Source organism: Leptonotus elevatus, chromosome 3, assembly GCF_054856555.1.
Source record: "Leptonotus elevatus isolate MCC_2025b chromosome 3, RoL_Lele_1.0, whole genome shotgun sequence".
Classification (NCBI taxonomy): domain Eukaryota; kingdom Metazoa; phylum Chordata; class Actinopteri; order Syngnathiformes; family Syngnathidae; genus Leptonotus; species Leptonotus elevatus.
In genome coordinates, this window is record NC_141241.1 from 13,413,298 (window position 1) to 13,426,037 (window position 12,740).

General features: G+C 39.4%; 2 protein-coding genes across 2 annotated transcripts; one reads left to right on the forward strand and one right to left on the reverse strand.

Moving 5' to 3' along the window:
* Positions 1-1,956: 1,956 nt before the first annotated feature.
* rhoua (ras homolog family member Ua) lies at positions 1,957-8,709 on the reverse strand. Its single transcript, XM_086070523.1, has 4 exons — positions 8,181-8,709; positions 7,852-7,910; positions 7,020-7,208; positions 1,957-6,264 (listed from the first exon to the last, which is right to left on the reverse strand). Exons 1-4 carry the CDS (start codon positions 8,431-8,433, stop codon positions 5,980-5,982), a joined length of 786 nt encoding a protein of 261 aa, XP_085926649.1. The 5' UTR covers positions 8,434-8,709; the 3' UTR covers positions 1,957-5,979.
* A 978-nt stretch (positions 8,710-9,687) lies between these two features.
* Positions 9,688-12,116, forward strand: pdcd2 (programmed cell death 2). The gene is made up of 7 exons (XM_086070824.1): positions 9,688-9,939; positions 10,017-10,125; positions 10,200-10,256; positions 10,714-11,055; positions 11,549-11,649; positions 11,728-11,841; positions 11,927-12,116. Exons 1-7 carry the CDS (start codon positions 9,760-9,762, stop codon positions 12,104-12,106), a joined length of 1,083 nt encoding a protein of 360 aa, XP_085926950.1. The 5' UTR covers positions 9,688-9,759; the 3' UTR covers positions 12,107-12,116.
* The last annotated feature ends 624 nt before the right edge of the window (positions 12,117-12,740 follow it).

The window sequence follows — 12,740 nt, forward strand, 5'->3', positions numbered from 1 at the left end:
ACAAGTGACATATTGCAGTAATAAACACCAAAACAAAAATGTAAATTTCTGACATGCATCTGTTTCTCGTTTCTCTGTGGAAATGAAATTGTTTTGTGTTGTTTGGATAGCACACATTTTCCACAGTTTGATGTCCAAAAGAACAAAAAACACGCAATTGATAACTAAGTCCTTAAGTATTCAAGATGTAAAGTCCTCCAGAAAAAATAATTATAATAAAAAAAATAATAAAAATAAAAATGTGTAAATTTATGGGCACTTTTTGTAGTGACATTACTGATGAAAAGTCTTTGAAAAGGATTGTCGTCAGGGGGGCAATTACGGTTATTATGATTGCTATGGGGGGAAACAATGCTGCATGTTCCCCTGCCAGGTTCCTCTCCTCTACATATGGATTTTGCATTGTTTGTGCGTGCCCTTCTATTTGCTACTTTATTATGTCAAAAATGACCACCGGGAGGTCATTAGCAACACAACCAGTGGTGACTTACGGAGACGTTTTGCCGCGGCATTGCTGTCAAACTTTAATCCTGCCATAAAGGCACTATACAATTATGAAACATAACATGAGCAACCCATGACTATTTAGTTATATTTATAAATAATATTCCAGTAAGACTCCACAAACGTCACAACTGCAGGATTTATTCCTGGCTGCCGTTGGTTGTCCCGGCTCGAATCTTATGACTTATAAATAATCTTATAAAATGTGAAACAGCCTAATTGTCCAGCTTCAAAACTTGAACATCTCATCTAACCACAACAACGTCACTGCAAAGCCGAGTGACCAGGTTGACTCCCAGGCAGAATTCATTTGCAGCTCGTTGTCACGCCGCACCCAAGAAAAGAGCCACTAGGCGAGTGTCACATGACATCTTTCGAAATAAAGCGCTTGCATAACTTGCTGAGGGCTCTGGCAGCAGCCAATGTTGACATGATCTGGCTGGGAGATGGAGAAATTGTGTGTATGCTTCACACAAAAAAAAAAACATGTCTCCGCTCTCCTGATGTGCATCAGCTGAGTACATCACGGCTGTTGTTCTGCTTGGTTATCACAAAGCCCAAAAACCAAAACATTACATCAATCACATGTACAGGGTTCGGGTTCAGCTTTGGGAGGAAAAAAAACCTGTTTGCGTCACACGCCTGTTTTATTTACCATACGAGTAAACTCGTAAACTGAAATAATCACAGAAGTAAGGAAGTCATGTACTAGTAAATCATTCCAAGTGCAGACTTATATGTGCAACACACACATACAGTACATGTACAGAGACTCTAAACTAAGTATTAAAGCAAATGTCCAAGTATAAAATTGATGTACAAACGTCCTATTTGATTGGAGCCCGGCTCGACACAATGGTATCAAACAACCACAGCAGCAGGTTATATTTGTTACCACTTACATGACGATTTTTTTTTACATATAGTACATGTATACGTCCGTCTAGGCGGTCTGCTTATGTATGAACTCATTCACTGCCATTGACGGCTATAGACGTCAAAAATTAATTTGTACTATTTCTATTGGTTTAAAAATGTTCCCACTTTTGTTAACAAGAATATAAAAACCTAGAATTTTTTTATTGTACATTTTGAACAGATATAAAATGTGTAATTAATCATGATTTAACTATTGAAGTTCTACGATTAATTACAATAAAAAAAATAAAAATACAATTTAAGAAAAAAAAATTACAATTAAAAATTTTAATCACCCGACGTGATCAAAATAAAGAAAATATTATTAAAAATTAGGGGCGTCGGGCGATAATTTTTTTAAAATTGTAATTAATTGCATGACTTCACTAGTCACAAATTTTATATCTGTTCTAAATGTACAATAATTCCCCCCCGTAGATTTTCATACTCGTTAACAAAAGTGGAAAAAAAAGTTAAACTAATAGAAATAGTTAAAATGAATTATAGGTCATGGCAGTGAATGAGTTAATAAGGTCAAGAGTATTGTATTGTATTATTAGGTATTATATATATATATATATATATAAAAACAGCAACAAATGAAACAAAAAAGGGATATTGTGTTCAAGTTTATGATTCATAATCCATATTATGAGTCAGAGAGCAATCACACATAGTTCAAGTGGATCACACAGCCCATCATAGGACATTTGCTTAACTTACCATAAATAGCAAAGCTGTCAAATAGCTTTTCTAAAAAGGGTAGTGAGGAACATGAACTTTCAATCAAATATACAATTAATTCTCACCATTATTTTAATTGCAAGTCAATCTGTTTACCGGTGGTTGTATTATTGCTTTAGCTAATGCTAAAAGCTGTCTTGGTTAACAGTTCAACAATGCTAAACAAATCAATGCCCTCACCATTATCCAACTTATTATCTCGGTCCTGGCGTCTATTGGAAGCTGGCTGTGCCGTTTACTTTGCGGTGGTGCCACATGATAACATTAGAAATATGCCGGCGACCGCCGCGTTAGGCTAGTTGGACTACATTTCCCATGTTTTTTAGACACAGAAGCAGGAAGTAATTCTCGATCCAACATGATGAAAACATGCCTGTTAGCGATGAGATGTGATTAGATGTGTCATATGAATTGCGATGACAACTGTGTGATTGACATACACACGCTTGACTTGAAAATAACCTGGGACGCCGGGGACAGGATCTGAGTTAAAGCGGGACAAAACAATGGGGCTGGCGACAAGAGGTTTAAAACCAACATCTGGTCACACGAACATGAACATTTGTTTTCTTGGTTGATTACAGTAAATGGCAAAAAAAAAATCATCAGGTATAAACAATCTAAAATGACCATAGAATCCATATGAATGATTACAGATCTTTCTCTCATCTTTAAAATCAGAGTAAAGCTGGAAAAAGCTGACAAGGAAAACCGTCAACCAGCATGAGGGTCCTCGTGACCTTTGGCCTACTTCCATGTGTCGTCACCCTGCGAGTCTGCACATAAACTGCAAGACAGGCCTCTTTGTGCGCCCTTTCCCCGCCGACAAACAATGTATCGCTATCAGGATGGACACAGAGGAGCCATTCACTGGCAGCTGGAACATCTGAATGACCAAACAATTCCAATGATACAATCACAGCTTGATACTGAAATCGAAACTTGGTTTTGTCAATATTGATTTACGTCTTGTGACCAAACTTGTTGGCTTGTTACAGAAAACGTTTCATAGGCACTTTTTTTTTTATGTCGCTGATTAACTCATTCACTGCCATAAATTCATTTTTTAAAATAGAATACAAATTTGGGGTGACAGGCGATTACATTTTTGTTATTGTAACTAATTAATCACATGACTTAACTAGTTAACTAATGATTAATCACAAATTTTATATCTGTTCTGAATGTACAATAAATAAAATCTAGGTTTTCATACTCTTGTTAACAAAAGTGGAAAAAAATGTTAAACGAATAGAAATAGTTCAAATTAATTGTTGACGTTTATAGCCGTCAATGGCAGTGAATGAGTTAAAACCTAATTCATAAACCTTTCTCACACTGAGTAAATCATGGGGTTTATAAACATGGGATTAAACGCAAACCGTTTTTTACTCTATCTTAATATATTAAATTAATTTGTGCAGAAGGACACATGAACAATATTCTGAGGTCGTCACGCTTGCCTCCTTCTTACATGTGTTTTCAATAACACGCTTATAAATCTTTCCATATACAAACTTGCTCACGCCCTTATCCCTTCTGATGCTGACACACTAAACACAAAGACCCGTTTTTACAAATAGACCTTAGAGAAAAGACACAATTATAGACTTTTGACCTGACTTTGGTAACAACAATGCACAAAAAACTAGGTGTGGATGATGCACACTTAATGTTTCAGTCCATCTTTGGCTACAACATAAAGCTGAACGGGCTGCAAAAGAAGTTACAGGGAAGTAGTCACCTCTGCTTAAAACATGGTTGATGGCACACTCTACAAACAAGAGTATTTATTCTTAACTCATTCACTGCCATTGACGGCTATAGACGTCAAAAATTCATTTGAACTATTTCTATTAGTTTCACATTTTCCCCCCACTTTTGTTCACAAGGGTATGAAAACCTAGAATTTTTTTTATTGTACATTTAGAACAGATACAACATTTTTGATTAATCTTGAGTTTAAATAATTAAGTAATCAAACAAAAAAGAAAATATTATTACAAATTTAGGGGCGTCAGACAATTACTTTTTTTTAATTGTAATTAATCGCATGACTTTAATAGTTAACTCACGATTAATCACAAATTTGATATCTGTTCTAAACGTACAATACATTTTTTTCCTAGGTTTTCATACTCTTGTTAACAAAAATAGAAAAAAAATGCAAAACTTACAGAAATAGTTCAAATGATTTTTTGATGTCTATAGCCGTCAATGGCAGTGAATGCGTTACTAAATTTCTCAATTTGGGATTCAGAAGACAATTAAGTTCCTTCTGAGTTTAACTTCAACAATCATGCCAAGACACTTTGGACAATTATATTACAGTTTGTGTGAACAATTTAAGGAAATAACCCAATCAAACCTCTCTCAGGTCCAACATCGCTGATCTCACAGCTGTATAATCCCAGAGATACACTCCACAACATCTTGTAAAAGTCTTTCAGTTATGAGGGACTAACTCCATATTTTCATTCATATTCACTTCCCGCCTGTGGAATGTCTGCATACTTTTGTTCATACAGTGTGCCACAATCCAACAGATAAACCTCAACAATCTGCACCTGGCAACTGGAGTGGTGATGTCATGATAATACAAACATCTGAACAGGGAAATGGATGAGAGTCACGGTCAAGCGCGTGCCAGCAAGCAGAAGATTTACAGTCATCTTCGCCAGTGTGAAGATCTTCGATACAGATGCAACTTAACTCATTCACTGCCATTGACGGCTATGGACATCAAAAATTCATTTGAACTATTAGTTTTCCACTTTTGTTAATTTGAGTATGAAAACCTGAAGAAAATTTTTTTATATATATATTAAACATTTAGAAGAGATATAAAATGTGTGATTAATCGTGAGTTAATTATTGAAGTCATGTGATTAATAACAATTAAAAAATTCAATCGCCTGACACAATTAAAAAAAGAAAGAAAAGATGATAAAAAATTTGGGGCGCCAGGCGATTAAAATTTTGAATTGTAATTAATCGCGTGATTTCACTAGTTAACTCACAATTAATCACACATTTTATATCTCTTCTAAATGTACAACAAAAAAATCTAGGTTTTCACACTCTTGTTAACAAAAGTGGAAAAAATGTTAAACTAATAGAAATAGTTCAAATGAATTTTTGACGTCTATAGCCGTCAATGGCAATGAATGAGTTAACAACTAACTTCCTGTTACGGTATAAGACTTTTCTTTTCTTTTCACTCTATTCAGCACGACCACTTTTAGCATCTTACTATTGTTTTGTTTTCTTCTTCTTCCAAATGTCAACCGTCTTCAGGTTGTCTACAGGAATTGTGTGTCTTACTTTGGTCTGGTCCAATGCTGCAACTTCCAGAATTTCCATTTGGTAGGATCACCGCCAGACATGTCCAGTTTCAGTTTGACTAATCAAATAACCGGATTGAGCTCTAACGCCACGTAATCGCACGTTGCAACTCAAGACGCTGAAAGAGGATACGAAAGAGACTTCATCTCTTCACATTCAAATTGAGGACGAGAATTTTCAATGATATTTCTCTTCTTGTTTAAATCAGACTCATCCACCATTTTGTCTGCTGCTCCAGCAGGTCAAGATAGACATCCCAACAAAAGGTTCATGCTGCAGTTGGATCACCCATTGATTGGGTTAGTTGTAGGACACAAATGTTCTGTTGTTTTTACTGTGCATGTAGGGAGAGACTGGAGTTCGGTCATAAATATCTCATGTGATAAGACAAATGTAACTTTGGTTTCCATCAACATTCCTCGGGCCAGAGAGCTCATGTTTGTCTCCAGGATAGCAATGTGGAGTGCTTCACGCCACACAGCAGTACCTTCTCCACCACGACTTGGACAAACTTTTCATCTTGTCAGGCGTCTGCATTTGCTTTGTTCGCCGTTTCTGTTTGCCTCTCGAGCGCTTCTGGGAATTGTGGTTCTGCAGGCTGGCCAGTATGGCCGTGTCAAACACTTCTTTCAAGTTCTTCTGGGTCAGCGACGAGCACTCCACGTAGGCCACCGCACCAATCTCAGCCGCACATTCTCTAGCGTCCGCTGGGTCCACCGGCCTCTCTCGGTACTTCGCCAGGTCTATCAAGATCTGTAGAGAAAAATAGGGATGGACCGATTATCGACCAGGCCGATTGTCTGCATGTTTTATGGATGTGAAGGACGATAAAGCTGGTAAATCGCTGAGCGGCTAATGCAAATTTGGGGTTTTCTTCAGGATTTGTAAGATGTTCACAGACACATTTTGAACATGTTCAGACAATTTTTAAACCTTTTACGAACCCAGACGAAAACCCCAAATTAGCTCAGTGAGCTACAGGGGATTTTTCATTTAAATTTGCACTTGACTTTATAAATAATGATGTATGAAAATATGACACTGGGAAATCCCTACACTTAAAAAAAAAAAAGTACAAAAAAATTAAGAAATTATGTTGAAATTTTGGAAAACTTTACAGTAGAAGAGCTATTTACTTGCTTAAGCTTAACACATGCTGATGATCCTGGAATTTTTGTTATAATTTTTCAACAAAGCTGTCTATTTTTTGTATATTTAAAATGAAAAGAAAACCCTTCAAAGTGTTGAACATTTGAGAAGTTATTTTGACAAACATATTTAATGGCATTTTTCAACAAAGTTATTTTAAATTTTAACACCAATATTTTATCTTTTTTTTGCAAATGAATATCAGCTTGAAATATCGTTTATCTGTCTCATTGACTATTAATAATCGGTATCGGCCCTGAAAAAAACTTATGAGTCATTCCGTTAGTACTAACAGACTGACGGACACTGATTTCACTTCCCAATTTCACCAATTGCAGTTAAGTGAAGAGCGGCCCAACCTTGACATCTTCTCTGAGGTCGCACTGAGTCCCAACAAGAACGAGCGGCGCGAAGGGGGCGTGCCGCCGTATCTCGGCGATCCACTTCTCGGGAACGTTCTGGAAGGAGACTGGGCTGACCACGCTGAAGCACAGCAGGAAGACGTCCGCGCTGGTGTAACAGAGCGGACGCAGCCTGTCAAACTCATCCTGCAGAGGAGGGGACACCCACACAGCGTCACACAGGGGCGACACACATGAGTGCAATTGTACTTTTGGGGGTGTTTTGACAAGGAGAGGAAGACGTAGGAACAGATGGAGGAAATAACGACGATGATGAGCTTCCTCCTTTGGTATTTGAGAAAAAAAAGTGTGGTCTATTGCTACTCAAGATCAAATATGTTGACATAAACATTGCTAAAATCGCATTTTTCTCCTCTCTTTTTGTCCATTCAATAGTCACGGTGGATCCCATTGATAGGGAGGATAATGAAGATTAGTGTAGATCCTCTCTGTGCTAATCACGATGAATACTTGGCATGCTACGATGCCATTTGATACTTGATGTCAGGCAAACAGCTGCAAACGCCAAGCCAGGGAATTATTTCCTAGCAAAAGCACACATCATCAGCTGGTGTCCTGAGAAAAGACCAACCCTCAAATCTTGTGCAGTATTTTGTGTTATGTTCACACAATATTATAGGACGACAGGAAAATAGACGATAATCTATGAGTTTAGAATGGCTTTGGACCAAAGGAGACGGATTGAGGTTTTCCTCTCACTGTCAGGACATTGTCTTGATTACAAATAAAGCAACAGGAAGTGTGTGTACGCGCGTGTGAGATCCATTACCTGCCCAGCTGTGTCACAGAGTTGGAGTTTGACTGGCTGCCCGTCCACTGATACCACCGCTGCACACACAAACACACACATTTTACACAGCATGAAACACCAAATAGTACTAACATTCACACGGCACCTTCAAAATATTTCCACGCTGAGGGGAAAATAGTTCAGTGATGTGTGGTGAGAGGATCATGGGTGAGGCGCTGACTTTAGAGTAACACCTAACCTACCTATTAAACTCCACATTATAAATAAAGACAGTAAATAGTGTTTTTTTCCTCTACGTGTATTTTGTGAAGAAGGTTAAAGACGACGAAGAGCCATCATGATCTTACCCGAGAAGTTGTCAAAGGCAGTGGGGACATATTCGGTGGGGTAACCGTTGGTCGTGTAGCTGACCACCAGGCTGGTTTTGCCCACAGCTCCGTCTCCCACCAGGACACACTTCACCCGCCTCTCCGCTCCTCCGGCTCGCCGCGTCCTGCCCGAACCCCCATCCCGACCACGGAGCCTCCTCGGCGGGACGGGCGGAGCAGGAGACACCGGTGCTGTCTTCGGAGGCATCTGGCACGAGGAGGAGGGGGACATGGAGCCGCCCTACGAAAAAGTGCCGGGGCGACGGCCGCTTTTCACTTCGCCCATTTTTCTGCTATCTTCCGGGCGAGGACGCGTTCACTACTTTTTGTTTAACTTTCCATGACTAGGCGAACACGGCTTCAACTACTCCTGGTCGCGAAATGACAGCGTGTCCGTTATAAGCTACATGGTGGCTTCGTGAAAAGTCAGCGTCCATTTGAAAGAGAAGAGATTCAATGAAAGTGTCCGACCCACAGCCCCAAACTCCCCTTCAAATGACATCACTGTAGTGTGTGTGAGCGAGAGAGAGGGAGAGAGAGAGAGAGAGAGAGAGAGAGAGAGAGAGAGAGAGAGAGAGAGAGAGAGAGAGAGAGAGAGAGAGAGAGAGAGAGAGAGAGAGAGAGAGAGGTTAACTATCAATTGATTTGCATTCGCTATTTTAATATTTTTGTTTGTTTGATTGTTTTGTTGCACAGCTGAGTCCATATTGAGAAATGTGATGACACATTTTAAATGTGCAGGTATATTTAACACTAGTAGGTGGAATACTACTTTAATTAATTTGATTTAAGAGTTTAGTGGGGATAGTTAGAGTTGTGCTGGGGGGACTTGACTCATACTCAACTCAACTTTATTTATAGAGCACATTAAAGCAACCAACGTTGCATACAAAATGCTGGACGTTGAGCAAAAAAAATAATATATAGGGTGGCTGAGCAAATCATTAATTAAATGTACAGTATTTTTAGAATATCAAATAAAATGCTGGAGTTTTTAAACTGGGGCTGCGCAGATTTTTTAGGAGGCTTCAACATCCCCTCGCCCCGGTGTAGCGCCATCCCCTGAGACAAATCATCCGTTGCAAAATATTCTTGAAAGCAAAGATCAAAAGTTTTCAAAAAGTCAATAAATCACTGCCATTGCAACTTAAAATGGGTATTATGCCACTGGCAATGTTCGGCTTCTTCGTGTAAATGAATAAACAGGTCATGAATATTTATTTGAAACATCAATAAAAAGAACATCCTTTAAGGCCTTCTTTGGCCACAAAAAGGTTCGAAAACTACTGGTTTAGCGGACTGTCTAACTTTATAGCTATCGTCATGATAAGGCTAAAATCATGCTAATATTTTCGGGGCACATTTTACAGGTTTATATTTATTGTATGCGTCAGAATAATAAATCAAAAGGTAGCGAGAGCATTGAGTGCGGAACCAAAACAATGCCGACTAGTGTTTCTACACGGTCGTACTTCCAAAAGGGCCACACATGTGTTGACAAGCGCTATGTTTCCGGTCTAGCGCTCCCATACAGTTTTTATTATAGCAGATAGGCATCATGTCTTCAACTGAGGTTGTTTTGGGTTTCGTAGATCACGCGGAGCCTTGGAGGCTCCGCTCGCCGCAGTTCCCCAGTAAAGTCGGCGGCAAACCAGCGTGGCTTTGCCAGCGAGACCCGCCCTCGCTGGACAAACTGGAGTGCGAGACATGCCGTCTGCCGATGGTTTTTCTGTTGCAGGTTAGTAACCTAGAGGCGGCGGTCGACCAACTGATGGTGACACCCCCCTTCTCATTCAAATTTCCCGTGTGATTCAGGTATACGCTCCAATCTCCGGTCAGGGCAGAAGTTTCCACAGAACCCTCTTTGTGTTTTGTTGTAAAACTCCAGAGTGCTTCACTAACAATGACAGCCGCAGTGTGAAAGGTATGTGAACACGATAGTAATCATGCCAGCATGATCACCTCACAAAGTAATGATTATTTCCTCTTAACTTGTAGTTTTTAGAAGTCAGCTGGCTCGGAGGAATGAGTTCTATTCATACGACCCACCACCAGGTTTGTGGATTGATGGAAAGCTGCCGACTTCGGAATATTGGCTTGCTGAATATGTAATTTGGCCTGGCTTCTGATATAAATGTTATGATAAATGGTCATTTGTTTGAAGCACATTTTCTTTATCAGAATATAGTACCATTATTTTCCACAAATAGTGTTCAGGAACAATTCCTCATTTGGAGATGTTGGGAAGCATTTGTCTGTCAAACTTTTTTTTTTTTTTTTTTAATGTGGAATGATTTTAAACAATGTTACCAGTAAGTTACAATTTGTCAAATGAAGCACATCAATTACTGTAGAAGAAGCGAGACAAAAGAGTGCAAAAACGAATTGGTGAGTAACTCAGACAAAACGTATAACGATCACTGGAGTCTATGGGAGCACTAATAATCATTAATGTAAGACCACATTTTATAATGCTCACAGAACTTTATGTTTGATGCCCTCTACTCCTCAGAGGATGAACCCCGCAGTGACTTGGATCCAAACCAGAACGTGCTGCCCGCATCTGGTGTGAAATTGTGTTGGGTGTGCGGTTGTCCAGGCAGCAAAGCTTGCTCTCGTTGCCATGCCGTCAAATACTGCGGGAAGCACCATCAGACGCTCCACTGGAAGCACACGCACAAGAAAGAGTGCGGCGGCTGTACAGAACCGGCGGCCTCTCCGTTTCTCTTCCCGGAGTTTGAGCTTTTAACTGAGCCAGAGGAAGAGGAAGAGGAGGATAATGACGAGGGCGCCGAAGGAGATGTTGAGACAGCCGCCACTCAGACCAGTGCAGACTGTCCCTCCTTGGCAGAAAGTAAACAATCTCTCTCTCTCTCATATATATATATATAATAAAAATCTCATGGCACGCTACCAAACAAAAATATCACTAAAATTATACAGTATATTGAATTAATGATGATCTCATCTCCATTTACTTTCAAATTTTACTTAACAGTATGTAATCTGGGCATGCTTAGCTGAAAATAGCAATTTATTATTATTTTGCATGACTAGTGTATACGCAGCTTAACTATCTTCTGCCATCTAGTGGAAGAGCATTTAATTGTTTGTTGTCTTAAATACAGGACTTGGAGTGGCGCAGTTTCAACCTTAGCCTATCAATTTACAAGGAAGTTCAGACATTGATTTTTTGTTTTGTTTTATTTAATTTATTTTTATCAACTGAAATAGCAAAACAAGTGGAGTGACCATTTTGCATCACAAGCCGTGACTATGTTCAGTAGTGTAAATAAAGCAAAACTATTTTTAACATTCCACAATGATGTATTTGTGTTTTATTTTAGTGCTAGCGGAGACGGACCTGGAGGAGATGGCTATGCATGAGACTGAGGACAACAAAGTGTTCCAGCGCTTTAAAAAGAAGATTGCACCTGAGCCGCAGCAGGTTTTAAACTCATTGCAATGACTGCAGTTGTTAGGAAAAAGGCTACAGTGTTTTGTTTTGTTTTTGCTGTCCGTACAGGTGTTACGCTACAGTCGGGGCGGCTCACCTTTGTGGGTTTCTTCGCAGCACATCCCTTCAGTTATAGATATCCCAGCGTGCACCTGTGGTGCCAAGAGGACTTTTGAGTTTCAGGTTTATTTCTCTTTTTTTAAGTTGATAAAGTTGTTCATTGACCCCTTTCCAATTCTCATCTTTGGTTTTGTGTGCGCTTTTTAAGGTGATGCCCCAGCTGTTGAACAGTCTGCGTGTGGACTCCACAGGTGCCAGTATTGACTGGGGGACTCTGGCTATATACACCTGCTCCGTCAGCTGTAATCAAGGCGATCAATACTGCCATGAGTTCATTTGGAAGCAGGACTTCAGCACAGACCAGCAAAGTCAAATTAAACAACCATAATCTTTCCATGGCCTTGGCTAATATTCATTTAATTATATTGGCACCTTATTTCCCCCCACAGCTAGTACCAGCATACACTTTGAAGTTACGAACCGCATATAACGAAATTGTTTGTGTATCAGCTTAATGCGTGGTCACATGACACAAGAATGCAAGTGCAGTTACCATTACCACTAATATTTTTTAAATTTATGGCAGGTTTTTTTTTCCCATTCAAGTATCTACCATGCATTTTGACCCAACTGCTAAATTAATGATAGACTACCGCACGTTCCAGCTTGAGTTTAACTTGTGGTTACATCCCTACCGTAGGAACAAAACTATCTTAAACTAAGGGCCACCTTGTATCTCGGACTTGGGCATAATGGCAATCTCGTGAGCATCATTAGTGCCTTTTTACTGCTTTAAATGTGTTACACCAGTTTGTCCACGTCCTCCGCAGGTACCTATACTGTTTGTACAGCTTTACCGAGTTAAAGAAGAGTGAAAAGAACATAAAAACGTGTGCCTTATCTTGCTATATGAATTTACCTGCATTTTCCAGTAAGTCCCAAACAGAAGATGCACATACATCATAGTTAAAATGACTGCAGTTTGCTGTGTTAAAAAGGCCTGCTTACTGAGAGTTAAAAAT